The sequence below is a fragment of the Salvelinus fontinalis genome, chromosome 31, assembly GCF_029448725.1.
Source record: "Salvelinus fontinalis isolate EN_2023a chromosome 31, ASM2944872v1, whole genome shotgun sequence".
In the NCBI taxonomy this organism is placed as follows: domain Eukaryota; kingdom Metazoa; phylum Chordata; class Actinopteri; order Salmoniformes; family Salmonidae; genus Salvelinus; species Salvelinus fontinalis.
The window spans coordinates 44,767,670-44,792,383 of NC_074695.1; the positions used below are offsets into that span (position 1 = coordinate 44,767,670).

Here is a 24,714-nt window from a genome sequence, read left to right on the forward strand (position 1 = left end):
TTTGCTCTGTTTTTTGGTTAATTCTTTCCAATGTGTCAAGTAATTCTCTTTTTGTTTTCTCATGATTTGGTTGGGTGTAGTTGTGTGGCTTTCCTGGGCCTCTGTGGGGTCTGTTTGTGGACAGAGCTCCATGACCAGCTTGCTTAGAGGACTCTTCTTTAGGTTAATCTCTCTGTAGGTGTATCATCCTAATTCTGCTCTGCATGCATTATTTGGTGTTGTACACAGAGGATGTTTCTGCAGAATTCAGCATGCAGTCTCAATTTGGTGTTTGTCTAATTTTGTGAATTCTTGGTTGGTGAGCGGACCCCAGACCTCACAACCATAAAGGGGGTTCTATATCTGATTCAAGTATTTTTTTGCCAGATCCTAATTGGGATGTCAAAATGTATGTTCCTTTTGATGGTGTAGAAGCCCCTTGTTGCATCATTCACAGCTTTGTGGAAGTTACCTGTCATGCTGATGTTTAGGCCAAGGTATGTATAGTTTTTTGTGTGGTCTAGGGCAACGCTGTCTAGACGGAATTTGTGGTCCTGGCAACTGGACCTTATTTTTGTATTACTGCGATTCACTGTCAGGGCCCACACAAACACACAAACACAAACACACACACACACACACACACACACACACACACACACACACACACACACACACACACACACACACACACACACACACACACACACACACACGTTGGTGGCACCTTAATTGGGGAGGATGGGCTGGAGCGGAATGGTATTAAATGCATCAAACACATGACCATTCCATTTGCTCCGTTCCAGCCATTATTATGAGCAGTCCTCCCCTCAGCAGCCTCCACTGACACACATGCCCGTAGGGAACACATGACCCCTCAGATTTGTTCTGTTAAAAAAAAAAACATGTTGTTTCTCTGTAATACTACTAGCCACCTAGGAATTTTATGAAGCTTTAGCTAGCCCAGATAGGTTACCAATCTCCAAACCTCAGAACTAGCTACCAAGAACCCATTTCAGGCCATCAATCAAGTTAGAGTAGCTAGCTTGTCTAACCATCTTAGCTGGAATGCCTGCTGGTAAGGTTGGTAGACTTCAGAAAAGCAAGCAAACTAAATGTATTGAATAAGACTCACATTCTTTCAATCTTTTATCCAGATTTTAACATAGATGCAGAGAAGCATATTTAGTTACAGACAGCTCAAGAGGTATGCTTAGATACGCACAAAAATCATATATATATATATTTTTACATAGTATTATGCATAATGATTATGGCAAAAAAAAGGCAGTTTCAGGTGTTTGAAAAATTCTAAATTCTCCAACTTCCTGGCCCCCTCCGGACCACCCCCAGGCCATTTTCACATACTTTGTGCCCACTCAGATTTTTCGGGGGTGCATGACTACCCTGCACACATTTTTGGTTCTCTCTCCCTCTCTGTGTGGGAAAAGGACACGGGTAGAGGTCAACTCAATAAAATGTTCTTACTTCAGTAGGCCTACTAAACAATGGGACAAAGAAGGGCAGAGACATTTCGTTTGTTGATGACAGCGATAGGATCTTGGCGGGCATTTAGTCTCAAATTCATGTTTTGTTTGAAAAGGTTTGAGATTACCACTTTAGTACAGTGGCAAGGAGACCCCATATTCCATATGACATGTGCTGGCACCTCTCTAGCCAACTGTACCCACCATCTTCCTCTTGACACACCATACAATAACCCAACCACCCCCCCATCAGAGACAACCCTCGCCTCCTCCCACTCTCTCACCTCTGGGCCCCTAGTTCACGCAGACCCTCAGTCTCCAGACATCATTTGTACGCATATGATAAGTGCCCCTATTCTTTATCATCTAGTCCAGTGCCTTACCCTCTAACCCAAGTTCTCATTCCCTTCTCTCTGGCCAAGCTATTTTGGAACTTAGTAAACGTACTGTTACTATAATGAAACACAACACACACACAATGTAATGTTTAAATAGAAATTTGTATTTACATCAATATTAACATCAAGAAAGAAGTAAGAAAAAATGCGACAGTAATTTACATCCTGAAATTATGACTGTATATCCCCCCCAAGTGATATTTTATTCCCCCCTCTTTCCATTTAAATCAAAGGGTAGATACATCAAGAGGAATCTTTTTTTTTAAGCAAAAGCACAGAAAACAGTTATTTTGAATATTCAGTAGGCAAATCTTTTTTAATATACTTCATCAAGACTGAAACAAAACAAAAAAATCGTTCTAGGCTATTCCATGATGTAATGAAGTTTCCATAAAACAGCGTAAAGACACTCTCCATTGTGTTAAAAGATAAGATAGCCGTCTTCAGCATTGAAGCCATTGTAAATAGTTTAGACTCCATGGGATAGTCTCTTATCGTCAGACGGCAGTCTTCTACCTCAGGTTAGTGCCACTAAAATAGCTTCCTTTCTGAGTGGTCAATCTCATGAAAGAACTGCTTCCAGCACCACAACTTTGAACTGGCCGTACATTACAAGAGATAAAAATCAAGAAAATAAAACGACTACAATTACAAACAAGATTAAAATCACTTCAGCAGAATCAGACCCATGTTAACTCTATGTTGTGTATGAATGGGAATAGACACACACAAAACAGATTACATGTAGGTTGTGCGGCAGAGAAATGCTCACACCAGTAGAGTACTTGCACCATCTACAACTGGTTTCTAAGCACTGCAGAATGACAAAACAAAAATCTTTGGATTGAGCACGTCTTAAAAGATTTTCTCACAAAGCTTCACAGAAAATACTACAATGTCAATGCAAAATCAAGGTTCAACATAAAACTATGTAAAATGTCCCAAAATAACCTTCAAACCAGAGAGAGAGAGAGAGAGAGAGGGAGGGAGGGAGGGAGGGAGGGAGGGAGGGAGGGAATCCAAATAACCCTCTTGTGTACAGCCTCCCTCAACATGAGCCGACTCTTCCTAATGAAAAAGCGAAGCCACAAATATAACTAACCGCAGTGATCAAGACTGTAACTCAAAAGCCCACATACAGTAAAAACTGACCACCACAAACCAGCATCTGTGCCCAACGGAAGGGGAGAAAACTAGAAAAGCAGTCTTGATATTGTAATGATTCTGGGTTGTCTATAATAGCATACCTGTGAACACATAGTCGCTGTTAAGTAGCCTGGCCAATTATAGAGTATGGAATTATAAGGAATGGAACTATTTTTTAAATACAATTTTTAATTCAACCTTTATGTAACTAGGCAAGTCAGTTAAGAAAAACTCTTATTTACAATGACGGCCTACCTGGACGACGCTGGGCCAATTGTGCGCCACCCTATGGTACTCCCAATCACAACCGGATGTGACGCAGCCTGGATTTGAACCAGGTACTGCAATGACACCTTTTGCAATGAGATGCAGACCACTGCGCCACTCGGGAGCCTGAGAACTAGAGCCATGGGACTCATAGGGCCCTATCTAAAAATATCAATCCACACACTGGTAAGATACATGGACCCTCATAAGTCTAACACAATCACATGAAACCTCTTTTAGGCATTGTGTGTTTGATTGCTCTTTAAAAAAATTGTTTTTTTAAATCTATTGATAGAAAATGACAGGATCACACAAGCATCTCTAAATATACGCAATGTCTTTGCAAAAGAGAAATGTACGATTTATAGATCACAAATTAAAAAAAAGTGTTTTCTAAGAGAACAAAAGTGGCAGTTGTAGCTTTCTGAGAGAAATCGAGCCAAAGTATTTCAGTATTGATCAAAGAAATAGCCCCTTGCTTTTCGTCCATGTTTTGACCTACGACATAATAAGAAAATTATACTTTAAATATCGAGCCTGACAATCTGTGCAAAAACAGTATGTGACCTACAAAAGCATATATTTATATATATATAATACATTTGAAACGTATATACAATTTATATTCACAGACAAAATTAAAAAATTCCAAACGAGACGAGTCGCATCCTAATACTGGAGTACCATCGCTTTCACTTTGAGGAAATGATGCTTCACTTTGCCCTCACAGGAGAACCAAGAGAAAAAATTATTGCTAGAAATCTGCATAAACATACACTAAAATCAGGGACACCCTTTCTTTCACAGTGTGTGGATTACTTTAGGAATTAACTCATTCAATAACTGGCAAAAATTGCTATCAAGTGTTCCATGAGGTAACCAAGAACGTAAACCTTACGAATTCCTCCTTAAAAATACAATATACTCATTGTTTTATTTTTTTACATGGTCATTTATGAATAGTTGTATAAATATGAGGGTAATTGTGCCCTCTGAAATAGGTCAGCACATTTTAAGGATCTACTTTAATAATCAGAACCTTTTCAATCCACTAACTTCCCCATAATCAACACACTGCAGAAGAAAGTGTTCTATAAAATCTGTGCTTACTGCCTTTCAATTGGTTAACCATTTAGAATAATGATCGTCACGGTAATCCATTTCCAATCAAAATAGTCCCCATCCTCCGACACAACACAAAAGCAAAACAAGATTTTCTGTTATGCATTCATTCTTGGGTAAAGGCCTCTATGACCAAGAAATATTTCCACAATCCTTTTGACGACAGCCTTTCCGTAAAGTGCAATCACAGCCAACTAGTATTTCTTTCTGTCGTACCTTAACCCAGTCTCCTGCAGGACCACTGTGTATGTATACTGACTCTCAATTACTTACTTCTGAGTTGTTTCATTGACTATAGGCCTGCTCATCAGTATAGTAATTTAGCTTATAGAGGTAGAAGTTGCCCATGACCACAGATCTAGGATCAGGGTCCCTAATCTCAACTATTAGGGGGATGTGAAAATAGCTGACCCTGTGTCAGTCATCACAAGCAACTCCCACCTTCTCCAGCAATGGGACTACATCATATGTATTATGTCATTCATTAAGAGTGGATTCAGAGACCGGATGGGATGCAATGCCTGCATACACAGTGGTCCTTCAGGACTGTCTTCCTCCAGTGTTCCGAAGCAGAGAGAGAATTCCCATGCCCAGAGGTGAACACAGCATGACGTCAGTTACATCCCACGAGAGGATGTCTTCTCATGTCCGGCCGTTCTGTCAGAGCCAGATCATTATTAGTTGGGCGTCCCCGCTTCAGTCTGTTTGGTCCAGCGACTGGCGTGTGTCCAGGACAGAGACATACAACCCAGAGAGAGGACTAATGAAACTACATCACTAAAGACTGATGGAGGAATGAAACAGTTGTGTATCTGTGTGTGTGTGTGTGTGTGTGTCACAGTGCGTCTCTGCTTTACATACATGACTGTTTTTGAGTGTGTGTGTGTGTGTGTGTGTGTGTGTGTGTTGGTGGGTCATGGCGTGTCTCATGTAAGTGCATGTAGAATAGAGTGTGTCCTCGGTCTTGTTTTGTGAGACTGTCCTTGAGTTCAGAGGAACAGCACCCCCAACTGGTGGGAGTAGAATACCACTCACACGTACACGCACGTTTGGTCCGGCACACACTGAGCACTGCACTCCTCTCTCTGAAAGGGATCACATTGAGTCCGTTTCTGTTCCACCACACGCCTCGGTCTCAGGTTCAGCAATATTTCTGTAAGGAACAGAGGTAATGGGGTTAGTTGTGTAGACATCGAGTGTGTGTGTGTGTGTGTGTGCGTCTCTGCGTGTGTACATAAATATTGACAACACTCCCACATGCTTACTGTATGTTCATGCACACACCCACACACAATCTATAAACAGCTGTGTACCTGATCAGGCCCCATCGGCATACGTCCCATCACCATGGGGTTTATCCCCATCTGGCCCCCCATCTGGCCCCCTCCTCCGTTGGCAGGCATGCCCCCGTTTATCATAATGCCCCCGTATTGCCCCGGGTTACCCTGTTGGGCAAACTGCTGCTGCCCCGGGTTACCCTGTTGGGCAAACTGCTGTTGCCCCGGGTTACCCTGTTGGGCAAACTGCTGTTGTCCTGGGTTACCCTGTTGGGCAAACTGCTGCTGGGTGTACGTACTGGAGAGACAGGGAGGGAAGGAGGTGGGTTAGTTAGCTCACTGGTTGTTCTAGGCTCTCTGTCTCTGTCTCTGTCTCTCTCTCTCTCTCTCTCTCTCTCTTTCTCTCTCTTTCTCTCTCTGTCACACACCTGTTGCGGGCCATGCCGCCCTGCGGCCAGCCCTTCATCTCGGCACTCTGGTACATGGGTCCGCCCTGGGGATGCTGCTGCATCATGGGATTCTGAGGACCCAGGCGGCCTGGCATCATAGTGTTGGGGGGGCTGCCGCCCGCAGGGCCGAACGACGGGTCACCCTGCTGGGTCATACCTGAAGGAACATGTTACATGAGCTATAGTATGGGAACACACACCACCCACACACACTTCCATGTCTCACTGCAAGTACAACAACTCACCACTAGGGAGCAGCAACACTCTGTGGCCCTTCAGGTCAAACCAACCCAAACTCACCGTAGTTTCCCCCGTAGCCAAACTGTTGGGGGCCCGGCTGGCCCATGTTGGGGCCTCCCATGGGGGTGTCCATGCCGGCGGGGGCGGTGACGTTGGGAGGGGGGCTGAACCCCCCGGCGGCGGCCGCTGCTGCCTGCTGCTGTTGCTGCTGCATGAGCATCATCATCCTCTGTCTCCTCATCTGCATGGTCACCATCTCCCTGCTACGCTGGGCCATCATCTGGGCATTCAGGAAGCCAGGCTGGGGACAGAGAAGGAGTGTAGCGAGTGTGTGTGTGTATTTAGAGTTCTGGCTGTGTGTAATGTACAACAAGGAAAGGTTAGGCACAAGTGGCTCCCAAATGCTAGGTTGTGTGTACGTGTGTGTATATGTGGAGGAGAGGGGAGTGCCTACCTGTCCCCCCATGCCAGGCTGCATGCCCGGCCTCATTCCGGGGTTACCCGCTCCAGGGTTCTCCATCTTCATGGCCATCCCCTGCCGAGTCTGACTCATAAACTGAGGGAGGAAGGAAATAAGAACCTGTCAACATAAAGTCCTGTGTGCGTTTATCTGTATGTGTGTGTGTGTGTGTGTGTGTGTGTGTGTCTCTCTAACCTGTTGGCCCTGTAATCTCTGTTGCAGCTGGAGCCTCATAGGTTTGGTGGCGCTCATCATCCTGGGTCTCATCATGTTGGCGCGAGGGTGACCCATACCCCCCATCCCCGTGAAGCTGCCCCCCTGGCCCATCTGGGAGAGCATGGGGCCAAAGCTCCCCTGTTGGAGCTGGCCCTGCATGGGGCTCCCCCCGTAGGCTGACTGCATGGCCATGGAGGGGGGGCCGGGGTAGCCCTGGCCGTACAGAGGCTTCTGCTCCAGCACCATGGAGGGGTCCTGGCCGGGGAAGGGCTCACCGTGCTGCTCTGGACCCTGGCCCTGGCTGACCAAGTCGGGGATGCCCAGGGCCCGGTCGATCTCCTCCAGGGCTATGCCGTCCGTGTTGTTGAGCAGAGAGTCCAGCTGGTCCAGCAGCGCCCGCTCGTCACTCTGGCCCTCGCTGGTGGTGGGCGGAGCAAGGAGCTCGTCCAGGGCGTTCCCAAACTGACGCCTGAAACACACCCAGAGAACCGTTAAAAGTATGACATGATAACATTGGCTGCCAATTGTCCTGGTATAAATCATATATTAGAAGAAATCTTACTATGGAAGACCAGTTTACCTGTTGTGGTTGCCCTCCATGCCTATCACACTGTCAGGCCAGGAGGGAGACTGGTTGGGCTGGCCCTGCTGACTGAACGGACTCATCCCCATCTCACCAGAACATCCTGCACACACAACACATAGTAACCAGATATTGCATCGCTCAGAATCAATTACTACGGATTAGAGACACAGACAGACACACAGAGATGACACCCGAGCATGTTTATTTGATGGACTGACGCATACACACGTACCCAAGTCCATCAGCTGTTGCTGCAGCATGGATCTGGTGCCAGGAACACTGTTGGATCTGGCCACCATGGGCCCTCCCATCATGCCTTTGGAGTTGTAGTCCATGCCAGGGCGGATCATAGAAGGGTGACCGGCTGAGCCCACGGGGCTGGCGCTGGAGCGGGGCATCCCCCAATCCCCTGACCCCCCCATGGGAGAGCGCTGGGGAACCCCCATGCCCCTGTTCATCGGCCCTGGGGAGACACAAACCACAGACACCTGGATGAGATTTTTCTCACAAAGCTTCAACGGCACTGACTGACACACAGACCTAGGTAGTGGGGGGGGGGGGGGGGGGGGGCAAGACAGAGGACATAAATGACAGAGCAGAGCCAGAAAGAGAGAGTCAAATAACTAAATGAGTTACTTGTTCCAACGCCTCGCGGACACACACCCATGTTCCCTGGGTATCCGTCTGGGCTGCTCAACATATTCTCCTGTTTGATGAGCATGGGGCGCCTCCCCGCCCCTCCAGGACCGCCGGGGGGCTTGGCGTCCACTGACATGGCCCTCTGAAAGAGGCCTCGTTGGCCAGGGGCCATCCCCGGACTCCCTGAACACACACAGAGGGACACAACAGATAGAACAGGTACATAGCCATAGCCTGGTATCCAGACTCTCTGTGTGGAAGTTACTTTGAGGCAAGGGCTAAAACATTTTTTTTTTTTTATGTTTGTGTGTATGTTGCTTAATGTGACCGGTCCTACCTTGCAGGTTGTCATCGAGGCAACCCTGGGCCTTGTTCCCTCCTTCATTAGCCCCTCCTCCTCCTCCTCCTCCTCCTCCTCCTCCTCCTCCCCCTCCTCCTCCCTGCTCGGGGTAGAACTCCGAGCCAGAACCCCTCAGACCTCCCAGGATGGACTCCAGGTTCTCCAACTGGTGAAAAGATAGATACACGTGTATCAGCAACAACACAGTATCACACTCAGGCGTACACAACCTACGGAGGTTCAGCACTTCTGAGCAATGGAAATGTTCACACTGAAGGCCAATGGTGCCCAATCAATATCTTACTTATCAGTACGAATACTCATGTGATTTTAATAATCTACCAGCAAGGTAACGATCTGACCCCCACACTGTGTGGTTACCTCATCAGGTGGCTCTGACTTGATCTTGCTTTCTGGATGTTCAGGGGTGGGTCCAGGGCCTCTGGATGGGGGACCGGCAGTGGCTCCTGGGGGGCCCTTTCCTTCCAGCTCCTCAGGCTTGGGCTTCACGTCCACGGGCTCTTTAGTGTCGTCCTTGTTGAGGAGGTAGTGGAGGAGTGCGTGGGTCTTCTCCTTCTTGGGGCTGTGCTGCTCCTGCTTGGGCTCAGTCACTCCTCCTGCTCCTCCTCCCGCAGCCCCCGTCTCCCCTGGAACCTCCTGGTCCCCCAGTGTCACCTTCCCAGTTGCCTCGGCTGTGATCTTGGCCACCTCGTCGGGCGTGTTGCTGTTCTGCAGCAGCTTGTGGAGGATCTTGTGCTTCTCCTGCAGCGATGCCGTGTAGTGGGCCGAGGCCAGAGCATTGGCCAGAGCAGCGCCACCTGGGCCTGACGCCGGGCCCTGAATGGTGGAGGCCGAGGAAGAGGAGGAGACTCCGGTAGAGGAAGGACTGGTCATGCCTCCTGTGGGGTCCTTAGTGTCGGACCCTGCTGGGATGTTGCTGCTGCCTGGTGGGGGAGGTATAGAGGGCAAGGCCGGACCAGTTCCCCCTAACCCCAGCTCCTCAGTGGGGGAGGTCAGCAGCTGCAGCAGCTTCTTATGGCCCTTACTGTCTGGGACTCTCCGGGTGGGTTCTGAACTGGCCACCCCAGCCTCGCTGGCCCCCTCTCCAGGCTCCTTGCTGCCTGCCATGGCCTGGCTGTCCAACCTGTCTCCGCAGCCCTCTGCCTGGGTGTGTGGGTGTGGGTGGTGGTGGTGGTGGTGGTGGAGGGGGTGGTGGTGCTCGCCGGGCCCAGGTGGGCTTTTGGAGCCGTCCGGGCCTGGTTTGGCCGGCTGGCTTGGCTGGGAGGACTGAGAGGAGGAGTGGACGCTGGGGGAGCTGTCTGGTTTGTGGGCCGGGGAGGGGGAGGCGAGGGTCGAAGGGAGGGAGCTCCCGACCCCCTCGCTGATGGCCTGGAGGGCGTTGAGGGAGCTGCTGGAAAAGGAGGAGCCACCTCCTCCCGCACCTCCTCCTCCATGAGGGCCTATGGGGGAGTGCATGCCTGGGAAAGAAACAAAATACACTGTTAGAAACTGTACAAAACCTAAAATGGATTATCTTGTGTTTTATGAAGCACAGCAAAACTGTGCAAATGTATAGTGAACCCCCTGATTGACGCACCTCCAGGAGAGAACTGACTGGCGCCCATCTTGGGGCTGCCTCGATTTCGGGGGGACATCAGGAACCCCTGCTGGGGGCCACTCATCCGGGGGCTCCCCAAGGGGCTGCTCATACCCCCAAGTCCGTACCCCCCACTGCTCTGGAAGGGGTGCTGCTGTGGGTGCTGGGGATGCTGCATGCCTGGGTGGTTCCCTGGACCTGGGTGGTTCCCTGGACCTGGGTGGTTCATCTGATGACCCATCTGATTCATTTGGTTCATCTGGCCCATATGGTTTATTTGATTCATCTGATTCATCTGCATCATTCTGTTGCCCATGCCTCCACCGCCACCCCCACCCCCACCTCCATTTCCTCCATACATTGAGACCCCTCCCATCTGTCCCATGTGGCTCTGTTCATTCATGGGCCCATAGCCCCGGTTCATACCCCCCATCCCCATCCCTGCGCCAGGGGGCATGTTCATCTGGGCGTTGGGGTTGGGGCCCCCCATGCCCTGCTGCCTCATAGGCCCAGGCATCATGCCCCCAGTCTGGGCAGAGCGATAGCCATTCTGCTCCCTGGAAGAGAGGACGAGGAGGAGAGAAGAGCATGTGAGGGAAGTGCGGTTAACATGACATCCATGGCGCTTTATTCTTGTAAACACAGATCAAGTCGAGCAAAAGAGTCTCTTGAAGAGTCCGAAGATGGAACTGAAGGGCATAAAAATGGAAAAAATATTCACAATGAGAATGAGGCGTTCTCTAATTCATTACTCAGCCCTGTAAACTTTACTTCTAAGAGACTTAAGTGGCTGTCAAGCACAATAATTCAACCTTTTCATTTGACTGAAACCCACTAGGAGGCCTTTAAGGCCTTCTCCGCTGTCTGAAGCATCCGTATAAGCAGTCAGATCTATCTGCTAAGCCCAGAGAGGATATTGTGGATATCAGCTACCTCAGCTGTGTGTGTGTGTGTGTGTGTATTCTGTCTCTTGCAAAGGCTGTTTTCTACCTCATAGCAGCAGCAGGTGTGTGTGTGTACCTCTGTAGCAGGTGTGTGTGTGTGTACCTCTGTAGCAGGTGTGTGTGTGTGTACCTCTGTAGCAGGTGTGTGTGTGTGTACCTCTGTAGCAGGTGTGTGTGTGTGTACCTCTGTAGCAGGTGTGTGTGTGTGTACCTCTGTAGCAGGTGTGTGTGTGTGTACCTCTGTAGCAGGTGTGTGTGTGTGTGTACCTCTGTAGCAGGTGTGTGTGTGTGTACCTCTGTAGCAGGTGTGTGTGTGTGTACCTCTGTAGCAGGTGTGTGTGTGTGTACCTCTGTAGCAGGTGTGTGTGTGTGTACCTCTGTAGCAGGTGTGTGTGTGTACCTCTGTAGCAGGTGTGTGTGTGTGTACCTCTGTAGCAGGTGTGTGTGTGTGTACCTCTGTAGCAGGTGTGTGTGTGTGTACCTCTGTAGCAGGTGTGTGTGTGTGTGTGTACCTCTGTAGCAGGTGAGTGGAGATGAAGCCCTGGGGTTCATTGCTCATGGGGTGGCGGTACAGCTTGCTCTTGGTCTGGGCCGTGACAGGGGTGCCGTCTGACAGGGAGAAGCGGTACAGGGGGGTCTCGGCGTGACCCTGCAGGAAGGCTGGGGGGGGGGGGGCAAGAACGAGGGGGAAATACAATGGGTTCAGATGAAGATATGTGTGAAATATAGTGAAATATATATCAAAGATGAGGTATAGGGTCGGTGGTATCCTGACAAAAAATGGCTCTTAGTGACAGGTGTTTGTGTTTTGGGACAGGTGTTTGTGTTTTGGGACAGGAGGGTGTGTTTTGGGACAGGTGTGTATGTTTTGGGACAGGAGGGGGTGTGTGACTCCGCATGTAACAGGTGTGTGTATTGGCACAGGTGTGTGCGTGGCGTACCCTCGTGGTAGTGGCGTTTGTGGGACCAGGGCTGTCCGTCGCTGTGCTGTAGGAACATCTGGATACAGCGCCTCAGCAGATCCTCCCAGCCAGGACGCATCGACGCACGCAGAGAGTTCTGGTCTATCTGGATCAGCTTACCTGAACGGGAGAAGAGGAGACGAGATGGACATTGTTGAACGTGGATAATAAACACCTATTAAAGGATATTGTACACATTGTTTGTAAAATCTAAAAGGATATTGTACTCTTTTTCGTACACACAAGGCCCTATGAAATCAAATTATACAGCCAGGTTTGCGGGATAAGTAATAAACGTCAACTACGCTGCTGTCAATTATGTTGCTGTCGGTCTCACCTGTAAGCTCGTGTCGGGTGTTGAAGCTCTCGGTTCTCTCCACAGCAGTCACACGACGGGCCACACAGATCATACACGACTGCAGGTCTGAGGAGGATGGGAAATAATGACTTAACCTACACAGACATTCCGTGTGTGTCTGTGAGTGAGTGAGTGTGTGTGTGTGCCATACGTTTGTCGTGTGTGCGTGTGGATGTGTGTGCGCGTGTGAGATTGTGTGTGTGCGGTCGTGTGTGCGCCCGTGTGTCTGTACCTTCCCCGTCTTCGATCATGGCCTTGGGCTGGGTCAGGGCGAAGCATTGCATGGTCTCGTAGTGCGGTCCTCCATGCCCCTCCTCTACAGGCCCGTGGGTGGTGCCAAACTTGACCAGCATGCGGCAGTTGAAGGTGTGGCTCTTCTGCCGGGGCGCCTCCCCCCCCCAGGACACCCCATTCACTGAGGAGGAGTCAATTCAAAAGCATATGCCGTATTAAAATAAACATGTAACTGGCAAAATAATGTAAATGCTTGAGTAAATGAGGGATACAAAGTATATTGAAGTTAGTCGCTTCCACACAGGTGTGGTTCTGGAGCTAATTAAGCAATTAACATCCCATCATGCTTAGGGTCATGCATAAAAACGCTGGGCAGGCCATTCTTTTGGCAACCATGACTATGCCCCTATAGGATGACATTGTCGCCATCACAGGGCACGAGTGGTCACCGAATGGTTTGATGAGCATGAAAACGATGTAAACCGTAGGCCACGGCCGTCTCAGTCACCGGATCTGAAACCAATTGAACACTTCTGGGAGATTCTAGATTTGAATCATGACATGTCAAAATATCCGGACACACACGACAGATGAACCAGCATTACTACTTTCCCTCATATCTAAAAGCAAAAGGATCCCCTCTCGTTCTGATTCCTGGCTAAATGGACCATGGGATTAATGTGGCCGACGTGTCGATTTCCAATATCCCTCCAGCCCTGGGCTGCTGCCGAGGTCAGGGGAGGAGCAGAGCAGAGTGGCCAGGTAGACAGGGACACCCAGCCATCTATCCTCATTTGGGCCCTGACTCCTCATCAGAGAACAGCCAGAGGGTCACCTTCACAGGGAAGGGGATGAGGTGGGGAGGGGTGTTGAACTAAACTTCAGAGAGAGAGAGAGAGAGAGATCCTACAGTAGCTTGCATCCTACATTCTCTTTTCTAGGAAATGATCCAAGGACACAAACACAATTAAATAGGTGTTATAATAGCACAGGTTCCATTCTCCTTTCCAGTCATGTGAGATCGGTGATTAGGAAGCGAGGGAGGAAGGTTTGGAACCCCACTCTCCCCCAACGTTTGTCTGAAGCCTTATTAGGGACCAAGGCCCCCCAGTCTGTCTGTTTCTGACAGGACAGGTGGAGGGAGAGAGGGAAGGTTTGTCTGTACAGGGAGCAGGGGAGGCTGGTGGGAGTAGCTATAGGAGGACAAGGCTCAATGCAATGGCTGGAATGGAATTAATGGAACAGTATCAAACACGAACATATGAAAAACACATTTGACTCATTTGTTCTATTCCAGCCACTAGAATGAGCCCGTCCTCCTATAGATCCCCCCACCAGCCTCCACTGACAGGGCGGGATGCCCTAGGGCATGGGGGTTTCTAACTGATACTGAATGGTGATTTAAAAAGGTCTTAGACGGTTAGGACCCAATCTTCAGCCTGACAGAGACAACCCAGCCTTGCCGTGAGGCCCGACATTTCCCCTCAGACACAATTAACAAGCGCTGAGGCTGGGCAGAACGGTAGACTCAGGGAGAAAACACAGGAGAAAACCTCCCGCCCGCTAGACACACACAGGGGATTGTGTGAGTGAGAGAAAGTGTGTGTGTGAGTGTGTGTGTGTGTGTGTCTCTGTGTGGCGTGCATATGGTGCAAGCCCCAGTTGGCGTGATCAGTGGTTATCCCACAGGAATGTGCAGAGAGAGCGTATTTCATTCATGGAGTCGGAGGTAATGATGGGGGAGAGGCACGGGAAGGAGAGAGAATTTAAAAAAGAAAGCGAGAGAAAGACCAGCGAAATAAATAAAATATAGTTCCTAGCAAGCACATTATTCAACAAAGTAGGAGAACAGAGAAAGAGGTGGGAGACGGAGAGAGAGAGTGTCAATGACACTTTGGAGCCGCTGTTTAGGGACACTGCTGGGGAGTTAAATCGGGGAGCAGGTTCAGCAGAGCACACATATCCATAATTAATTGGCTTTAGAAATACACACACACACACACACACACACACACACACACACACACACACACACACACACACACACACACACACACACACACACACACACACACACACACACACACACACACACACACACACACACACACACACACACACACGCAGACAGAATTCAAGCTGGGGAAACGCAGGGGTGCATTATTCAATAGTGAGCCGTTTCCAGATGGCTGCCATGGGATCTGAACGGAGCACAGGCCTGTTTTACACTGTCTGGACCACTGAGTGTGACTGACAGCTCTGCCACGCTCTGTCTGCTTAGCACTAGCTGTGTGTGTATATTTGTGCGCTCCTGGGTGTGTGAGCAGGTGGGGCTCAGTGTGTGTGTGTCTGTGTGTGTGGGGGGGGGGGGGGGGGATTATGAGACTCAAGGAGGTTTATGAGAAACCGCTCATTATTGGGACCGAGCGAGAAAAGAAGGATAGGAGGGAAGAGTAGGTGTTTGTATATGTCTATGATAATGTGTGTGTGTCTTAAACACATCTCCTAGCTAGGTTTTTAATCATCTTCCCCCTGTCTTCCTACTGCAGAATGTTGAGAGACATGCAAAGAGAGTGCGCCTGTGTGTGTGTGCGTATGTTCGCATGTATGTGTGTGCGTGCGTGAGTGTGTGCGTGTCGTACCGTTGGTCTTGGGCAGGTTCTTGTGGAACTCCTCCCTGTCGTCCTCATGGAGGATGTTGTAGGCGGAGGTGTTGATGAGCTCCTCCTGTTTGTACTGCAGGTACTGGGTCACGTTGTCAGACACAAACACGATGCTGCCCTCCCGGTTCACCACAAACAGGAAGCCATCCAGGGCCTGAGGACAGAGGGTGAACACATGAAGAGTCAGTAGAACAGGCCAATAAGAGGCCAGACGGTACAGCCAGCCAATCAAAGAGGAGAGTCGTGACCTTTGACCTCACCTGCAGCAGAAGCGGCCCCAGGTGGTCCTTGTCGATGACCCCCTGTCCCGTGGAGGACACGTCTGACTTCTGAACATCGTCATCGTTGGAGGACGCTTTGCCTGGACGGGGGGAGGAGAGCGTTCAGTCAGATATACACGACCGTTTAAACGTTTGGGGTCACTTAGACATTGTCCATGAAAATAAAATGAGTTGCAAAATGAATAGGAAATATAGTCAAGACGTTGACAAGGTTATAAATAATGATTTTTAATTGAAGTAATAATTGTGTCCTTCAAACTTTGCGTCCGTCAAAGAATCCACCACCATTTGCAGCAATTACAGCCTTGCAGACCTTTGGCATTCTAGTTGTCAATTTGTTGAGGTAATCTGAAGAGATTTCACCCCATGCTTCCTGAAGCAACTCTCACAAGTTGGATTGACTTGATGGGCACTTCTTACGTACCACACGGTCAAGCTGCTCCCACAACAGCTCAATAGGGTTGAGATCCGGTAACTGTGCTGGCCACTCCATTATAGACAGAATACCAGCTGACTGCTTCTTCCCTAAATAGTTCTTGCATAGTTGGGTGCTGTGCTTTGGGTCATTGTCCTGTTGTATGAGGAAATTGGCTCCAATTAAGCGCCGTCCACAGGGTATGGCATGGCGTTGCAAAATGAGGTGATAGCCGTCCTTCTTCAAGATCACTTTTACCCTGTACAAATGTCCCACTTTACCACCACCAAAGCACCCCCAGACCACCACATTGCCTCCACCATGCTTGACAGATGGCGTCAAGCAATCCTCCAGCATCTTTTCATTTTTTTCTGCGGCTCACGAATGTTCTTCTTTGTGATCCGAATACCTCAAACTTAGATTTGTCTGTTCATTACACTTTTTTCCAATCTTCCTCTGTCCAGTGTCTGTGTTCTTTTGCCCATCTTAATCTTTTCTTTTTATTGGCCAGTCTGAGATATGGCTTTTTCTTTGCAACTCCCGGAGCATCCCGGAGTCTCCTCTTTACTGTTGACGTTGAGACTGGTGTTTTGCGGGTACTATTTAATGAAGCTGCCAGTTGAGGACTTGTGAGGCATCTGTTTCTCAAACTAGACACTAATGTACTTGTCCTCTTGCTCAGTTGTGCACTGGGGACTCCAACTCCTCTTTCTATTCTGGTTAGAGCCAGTTTGCGCTGTTCTGTGAAGGGAGTAGTACACAGCGTTATACGAGATCTTCAGTTTCCTCGCAATTTCTCGCATGGAATAGCCTTCATTTCTCAGAACAAGAATAGACTGACGACTTTCAGAAGAAAGTTATTTGTTTCTGGACATTTTGAGCCTGTAATCGAACACGCAAATGCTGATGCTCCAGATACTCAACTAGTCTAAAGGTGGCCAGTTGTATTGCTTCTGTAATCAGCACGACCGTTTTCAGCTGTGCTAACATAATTGCAAAAGGGTTTTCTAATGATAAATTAGCCTTTTAAAATGATACACTTGGATTAGCTAACACAATGTGCCATTGGAACACAGGAGTGATGGTTGCTGATAATGGGCCTCTGTACGCCTATGTAGATATTCCATTAAAAAATCTGCAGTATCCAGCTACAATAGTCATTTACAACATTAACAATGTCTACACTGTATTTCTGATCAATTTGATGTTAATTTAATGGACAAGAAATGTGCTTTTCTTTCAAAAACAAGGACATTTCTAAGTGATCCCAAACTTTTGAACGGTAGTGTACCTCAGTCTACAATCAAGTACAAAGTAACACACATCTTCTGTGTAAGTGTGGGTGCGAATAAGAAAACATTTCAAGTGTGAAGAGCTGAACTGTGAAAGGCGTAAACACTAAACACAGATCTGTCTAACTCAACATTCAAATCCACTTATTAGAGCTCCAACAACCACCAGGGGTCAGGGTTTCTCATTTTTCCCTCCACACAAAGCACCAGGTAAGGGGAGCAACATCCATATGCAGGCTTCTCTAAGGAGCGATGGGGCTGAGACCAGACCATGGCTGGGTGTAGACCAGAGCAGTGTAGTGTGGTGTATGGTGTGCACTAGGTAAAATCCTTCCTTCCTTCCTTCCTTCCTTCCTTCCTTCCTTCCTTCCTTCCTCCATGCTTTATATTCAGTGGGAGACTCTAGAGGGACTGGCTGAATGGCATGCAGGCAGAGACCCAGGCAGGCACCAGGCAGCAGCAGTATTAATGCTGGGGCTGTCTGGAGCTGGGCTACAGGAATCATTCCATCTGATTAGGTCCCAGGGGGGAGAGAGAGCCAACACAAAGAAACACAGCCACTGCTGCCTGCCTGCCGCCAGCCCCGCTCTGAAGGTAGAGAGACACAGAGAGAGAAAGAGAGAGAGAGAAAAGGGGGGTGGCAGAGTGAGGGGGAGGTGGTGGAGAGATAGAGACAGAAAGGTAGAGGAAGGGAGAGGGGGGGGATAGACAGAGAAGAGGGGTAGGGCAGAGGGAGGGAGGGAGAGAGAGAAGGATACGCTCCAGTGGTTACCCTCAATATCTTAAGATGCTAGGAGCAACCTGAGGATGCTACACTTTATTGGACTGAAACACAGAGGCCAAAACGTCAAGCTGGAAGGAGGAGGGAGGAGGAGCGAGTGAACTAGTGAAGGATAATGTCAGAGAGAGGAAAGACAAGGGTAGAGGGAGACAGAAAGATGAAGAGATTGAGAGAAAGTAAGAGACAGAGAGAGAAAGAGTGTAAGAGGGAAAGTAAGAAAGAGAAAGAGGACAAATAGAGAGAAACAAAGCAACAGACAGAGGGGTAAAAAGTGAAACCTAATGCCACTTCATTATTCACTTCCGGTAACTATGGCAACCAGTCTCCAGCAAGTCACCGCCAGCTGTACCCTCTTCCCCTTTCTGTCGAGGTGGCAGAGACCAACTGTCACCTCCCACAGCCTCAGTCTCTGTCTCAGTTCATGCCATCGCCCACCCACTCCATTAGGCTGATAGATCTAGGACACTAAACTGACCTCAGATCAGCGTCTGCTTGTACCAACTTCAGCCTGCTACTCCATGCTGGTACCCCAACCAGTGCCAATCCAATGGGGGAATGAAACGCGCGCAAAAGTACAATAAAAGTCAGTGTTGTAGTACTCGAGACCGGTCTCACACATGAGTGTCTCGGTGTTGGATGAATCTGTACTCGGTCTTGACTTGAGACCAGCCGAGTATAAAAACATAATTATCAGCTTCCATTCAATCATCGCATAAAAGCGCTTCACCAGGCCAAATACAAAGTGCATTCGGAAAGTATTCAGACCCTTTCCCTTTTTCCACATTTTGTTACGTTACAGCCTTTTTCTAAAATTGATTAAATAACACATTTATCATCATCAATCTATACACAATACCCCATAACGACAAAGCAAAAACAAGTTTTTATTCATTTTTCCAAAAAACAAATCTGAAATACCTTATTTACGTAAGTATTCAGAGCTCAGGTGTATCCTGTTTCCATTGATCATCCTTGGGATTTTCTACAACTTGATTAGAGTCCACCTGTGGCAAATTCAATTGATTGGACATGATTTGGAAAGGCACACACCTGTCTATATAAGGTCCTACAGTCGACAGTGCATGTCAGAACAAAAACCAAGCCATGAGGTCAAAGGAATTGTCCGTAGAGCTCAGAGACGGGGTTGTGTCGAGGCCTAAATCCGTGGAAGGGTACCAAAAAATGTCTGCAGCATTGAAGGTCCCAAGAACACAGTGGCCTGCATCATTCTTAAATAGAGAAAGTTTGGAACCACCAAGACTCTTCCTAGAGCTGGCTGCCCGGCCAAACTGAGCAATCGGGGGAGAATGGGCCTTGGTCAGTGGTCAGTAACCAAGAACCCGATGGTCAGCTCCAGAGTTACTCTATGGAGATGGAGAACCTTCCAAAAAGGACAACCATCTCTGCAGCATTTTACCAGTCAGGCCTTTATGGTAGAAGGGCAAGATGGAAGCCACTTCTAATTAAAAGGACATGACAGCCTGATTGGAGTTTGCAAAAGGCACCAAAGGACTCAGACCATGAGAATCAAGATTCTCTGGTCTGATGAAACCAAGATTGAACTCTTTTGTCTGAATGCCATGCGTCACGTCTGGAAGAAACCTGGCACCATCCCTACGGTGAAGCATGGTGGTGGCAGCATCATGCTGTGGGGATGTTTTTCAGCGGCATGGACTGGGAGACAAGTCTGGATCGAGGCAAAGATGAACGGAGCAAAGTACAGAGAGATCCTTGATGAAAACCTGTCCCAGTGCGCTCAGGACCTCAGACGTGGGCGAAGTCTCCGAATGTCCTTGAGTGGCCCAGCTAGAGCCCGGACTTGAACCCGATCGAACATCTCCGGGGAGACATAAAAACAGCTGTGCAGCAACGCTTCCCATCCAACCTGACAGAGCTTGAGAGGATCTGCATCGAATAAAAGGAGAAACTTCCTAAATACAGGTGTGCCAAGCTTGTAGTGTCATACCCAAGAAGACTCGAGGCTGTAATCGCTGCCAAAGGTGCTTCAACAAAGTACTGAGTAAAGGGTCTGAATACTTATGTGAATGTGATATTTCAGTTTTTGATTTTTTTTTATACGTTTGCAAACACTTAAAAAATACTGTTTTTGCTTTGTCATTATGAGGTGTTGTGTATAGATTGATGAGGGGGAAAAAACAATTGAATCAATTTTAGAATAAGGCTGTAACGTAACAAAGTGTGGAAAAAGTCAAGGGATCTGAATACTTTCCGAATGCACTGTACACAATCCTTTCCTGAAACATGAATATCTTAACAGCCTTTATATCTATTATAGACAGGTTAGTACAGTGGAGAACCTATAGGTCTTCAGTATGTGACAGGTTAGTACAGTGGTGAACCTATAGGTCTTCAGTGTGTGACATGTTAGTACAGTGGAGAACCTATAGGTCTTCAGTGTGTGACAGGTTAGCACAGTGGTGAACCTATAGGTCTTCAGTGTGTGACAGGTTAGCACCGTGGTGAACCTATAGGTCTTCAGTGTGACAGGTTAGTACAGTGGTGAACCTATAGGCCTTCAGTGGTGAACCTATAGGTCTTCAGTTTGTTACAGGTTAGCACAGTGGTGAACCTATAGGTCTTCAGTGTGTGACATGTTAGTACAGTGGTGAACCTATAGGTCTTCAGTGTGTGACAGGTTAGCACAGTGGTGAACCTATAGGTCTTCAGTGTGTGACAGGTTAGCACAGTGGTGAACCTATAGGTCTTCAGTGTGACAGGTTAGTACAGTGGTGAACCTATAGTCCTTCAGTGTTGAACCTATAGGTCTTCAGTTTGTTACAGGTTAGCACAGTGGTGAACCTATAGGTCTTCAGTTTGTTACAGGTTAGCACAGTGGTGAACCTATAGGTCTTCAGTTTGTTACAGGTTAGCACAGTGGTGAACCTATAGGTCTTCAGTTTGTTACAGGTTAGTACAGTGGTGAACCTATAGGTCTTCAGTGTGTGACAGGTTAGCACAGTGGTGAACCTATAGGTCTTCAGTGTGTGACAGGTTAGTACAGTGGTGAACCTATAGGTCTTCAGTGTGTGACAGGTTAGTACAGTGGTGAACCTATAGGCCTTCAGTGTGTGACAGGTTAGTACAGTGGTGAACCTATAGGTCTTCAGTGTGTGACAGGTTAGTACAGTGGTGAACCTATAGGTCTTCAGTGTGTGACAGGTTAGTACAGTGGTGAACCTATAGGTCTTCAGTGTGTGACAGGTCAGTACAGTGGTGATCCTATAGGTCTTCAGTGTGTGACAGGTCAGTACAGTGGTGATCCTATAGGTCTTCAGTGTGTGACAGGTTAGTACAGTGGTGATCCTATAGGTCTTCAGTATGTGACAGGTTAGTACAGTGGTGAACCTATAGGCCTTCAGTGTGACAGGTTAGTACAGTGGTGAACCTATAGGTCTTCAGTGTGTGACAGGTTAGTACAGTGGTGAACCTATAGGTCTTCAGTGTGTGACAGGTTAGTACAGTGGTGAACCTATAGGTCTTCAGTGTGTGACAGGTTAGTACAGTGATGAACCTATAGGTCTTCAGTGTGTGACAGGTTAGTACAGTGATGAACCTATAGGTCTTCAGTGTGACAGGTTAGTACAGTGGTGAACCTATAGGTCTTCAGTGTGTGACAGGTTGGTGATTCTGAAAGGACAGCAACCGTAATACCACTGCACTCATGTAGAGTGCACTTTTTGTAAAACACAAAGGGCCAGTGGTGTAGTGGAGGGTATACGCAGGTATAAACACTTGTTTTTCAGTGGGCATTGCGTATACTCACTTCTTAATCCCTACTGATGCTTTTCAAAGTAGTGCAGTGGAGGTATGTGACTTATGAAATGTTATTTATTTATTTATTTAGCCTTTATTTAACTAGGAAAGTCAGCTAGGAAATTCTTATTTACAAGGACGGCCTATTATGCAGTACAATAGAGAATTATAACAGACTGAGCAGTTCACTTTTATTACCTGTAACAACAGTTACACAACCACCGTTGCTGTCATACACATAGAGACAGACACAGCCAATGACATGCACATAATGCCGTGCCAAAGTTCCCCCAAACAAACACCAACAGCGAAGGCTGTGAAATAAAGTGGGAGATGTATGAGTGATGGATGCTCTGTGGCTCAGTGCACCTGGGCCCTGGGAGAGAGACACGTGTGTGAGATCTGTATAGCTCTCTAGGGAGACTCAATTGAATACTCCTCACGTCCTCTCTCCTTGCCTCCTTCTCGAAACCCATTGGAGGAGAAGGTCAGAGGGAAGGGACCTCTGGCTTTCTCATCCAATGGGTTTCGAGAAGGAGGCGAGGAGAGGAGAGAGGATGCGAGGAGTGTGCAATTGAGCTTCTCCCTCTGTCTCTTCTCCCCTCCCCTCCCCTTCCCTCTCCTTTCCTTCCCTTTCCACTCCTCAGGCCCAGCTGCTCTGGGGGAGAGACACAGCCAGGGCTCCAGCCCTCTTACAGACTGGCTCTACACTATCAGCTCTTACTGCCTCCCTCATAGCCCAGCTGGCTTTCCAGTGCTACTCCAGTGCTACTCCAATGCTACTCCAGTGCTACTCCAATGCTACTCCAGTGCAATGTTCACATCTGCAAGGCCACCATCAAGGCCAACAACACTCCAAAGGCTTTACATGCACTCACAACATTGGGAGCCACAGATTTCAGGTGACATGATAGAAGTAGTGGTGATGGTTTTAGTATTAGTCCAGTCCACATGCGCTGACCAAAAGCAGTACACTACATAGGGAATAGGGTGCCATTTCTGACATAGCCACAGTACTGGTTCTGAGATAGCCATGTCTAGCAGTGGTACTGTGTAGTCAGTGAAAGTCCAAACACAGCAAGACAGTCGCGAAGAGGGGATGACAAAGCCTATTCCCCCTCAGGAGACTGAAAAGATTTGGCACGGGTCCTCAGATCCTCAAAAAGTTCTACAGCTGCACCATCGAGAGCATCCTGACTGGTTGCATCACTGCCTGGTATGGCAACTGCTCGGCCTCCGACCGTAAGACACTACAAAGGGTAGTCACCGGGGCCAAGCTTCCTGCCATCCAGGACCTCTATACCAGGCGGTGTCAGAGGAAGGCCCTCCCTAGTCATAGACTGTTCTCTCTGCTACCGCACAGCAAGCGGTGCTGGAGCGCCAAGTCTAGGTCCAAAAGGCTTCTTAAAACTTCTTATGGCCTGGGGGCAGTATTTCGACGTCTGGATGAGAAGCGTGCCCAAAGTAAACTGCCTGTTACTCAGGCCCAGAAGCTAGGATATGTATACAATCGGTAGATTTGGATAGACAACACTCTAAAGTTTCCAAAACTGTTCAAATAATGTATGTGAGTTTAACAGAACTGATATGACAGGCAAAGTAGTGAGGATTGTTTTTTGATGTGGGTATTTTCAATTGAATGCCTATAGAGTATCTAATAGGTTAGGACCCAGATTGCAGTTCCTATGGCTTTCACTAGATGTCAACAGTCTTTAGACATTGTTTCAGGCTTGTTTTCTGAAAAATGAAGAAGAATGAGACCTTTCTGTCAGTGGACTGTAGAATCATACAGTGCTGGTTTGCGCGCGTGACCCGAGTGCGCACCCTTTGTTGTTTTTCCTTTCTATTGAATACGCTATTGTCCGGTTTAAATATTATCGATAATTTAGGCAATTGACAACCTGAGGATAAATTATAAACATCGTTTGACATGTTTCGACGAACTTTACCGGTACTATTAGGATGTATTCGTACGTATGCATGTTTTGATCGCCTTTGAGCCAGTGGATTACTGAACAAAACGCGCGAACAAAACAGAGTTTTTGGGATATAAAGATGGACTCAAACAAACATTTATTGTGTAGCTGGGACTCTTGTGACTGCAACCAGATGAAGATCTTCAATGGTAAGTGATTAATTTTATCGCTATTTCTGACTTTCGTGACTCCTCTACTTGGTTGGAAAATGTTTGTATGCTTTTGTAAGCGGGGTGCTGTCCTCAGATAATTGTATGGTATGCTTTCGCCGTAAAGCCTTTTTGAAATCTGACAAAGCGGCTGGATTAACAAGAATTGAATCTTTAAACCGATGTATAACACTTGTATTTTTATGAATGTTTATTATGACTATTTCTGTATTTTGAATTTGGAGCTCTGCAATTTCACCGGATGTTATCAAGGTGACTCGTTAGCGGAACGCTAGAAAGGTTAACAGCTTCTACCCCCAAGCCATTAGACTCCAGAACACCTAATCAAATGGCTACCCAGACTATTTGCATTGTCGTCGTCCCCTCTTTTACGCTGATGCTACTCTCTGTTTATTATCTATACATAGTGACTTTAACTATACCTACACGTACAGAGGGTTCAATCAGGACTCATTTGTGGATAAGATTAAGAATGTGCAATGGTTAGAATTGTGTAGTATGGATGATCCTGAAATGCCACTAAATTTGTTTATGAAATTATTTATGAGTATAGCTGATAAGCACGCCCCTTTAAGAAAATGCACTGTGAGGTCAAATGGTGCCTCATGGATTGATGATGAGCTGAGAAATGTAATGATTCAACGTTATGATGCCAAAAAAG

The 24,714-nt window shown here is 47.7% G+C and overlaps 1 protein-coding gene across 5 annotated transcripts in view; it reads right to left on the reverse strand.

Annotated features, from left to right (window-relative positions):
- Positions 1 to 1,947: 1,947 nt before the first annotated feature.
- The window catches only part of LOC129830375 (nuclear receptor coactivator 3-like), a 130,441-nt gene continuing 107,674 nt past the window's right edge, over positions 1,948 to 24,714 (reverse strand). For all 5 annotated transcript variants that reach the window (XM_055892907.1, XM_055892905.1, XM_055892906.1 and 2 more), the window contains 18 exons: positions 15,625 to 15,725; positions 15,344 to 15,518; positions 12,700 to 12,882; positions 12,447 to 12,533; positions 12,089 to 12,229; positions 11,660 to 11,807; positions 10,204 to 10,760; positions 8,988 to 10,084; positions 8,604 to 8,772; positions 8,264 to 8,449; positions 7,860 to 8,090; positions 7,622 to 7,727; positions 7,021 to 7,510; positions 6,820 to 6,921; positions 6,426 to 6,666; positions 6,105 to 6,282; positions 5,713 to 5,974; positions 1,948 to 5,552 (listed from right to left, as the gene is read on the reverse strand). In XM_055892907.1, the coding sequence (XP_055748882.1) occupies positions 5,541 to 5,552; positions 5,713 to 5,974; positions 6,105 to 6,282; positions 6,426 to 6,666; positions 6,820 to 6,921; positions 7,021 to 7,510; positions 7,622 to 7,727; positions 7,860 to 8,090; positions 8,264 to 8,449; positions 8,604 to 8,772; positions 8,988 to 10,084; positions 10,204 to 10,760; positions 11,660 to 11,807; positions 12,089 to 12,229; positions 12,447 to 12,533; positions 12,700 to 12,882; positions 15,344 to 15,518; positions 15,625 to 15,725 (4,466 nt within the window). In that variant the 3' untranslated portion in view covers positions 1,948 to 5,540. The remainder of the gene's footprint in view (positions 5,553 to 5,712; positions 5,975 to 6,104; positions 6,283 to 6,425; positions 6,667 to 6,819; positions 6,922 to 7,020; positions 7,511 to 7,621; positions 7,728 to 7,859; positions 8,091 to 8,263; positions 8,450 to 8,603; positions 8,773 to 8,987; positions 10,085 to 10,203; positions 10,761 to 11,659; positions 11,808 to 12,088; positions 12,230 to 12,446; positions 12,534 to 12,699; positions 12,883 to 15,343; positions 15,519 to 15,624; positions 15,726 to 24,714) is intronic.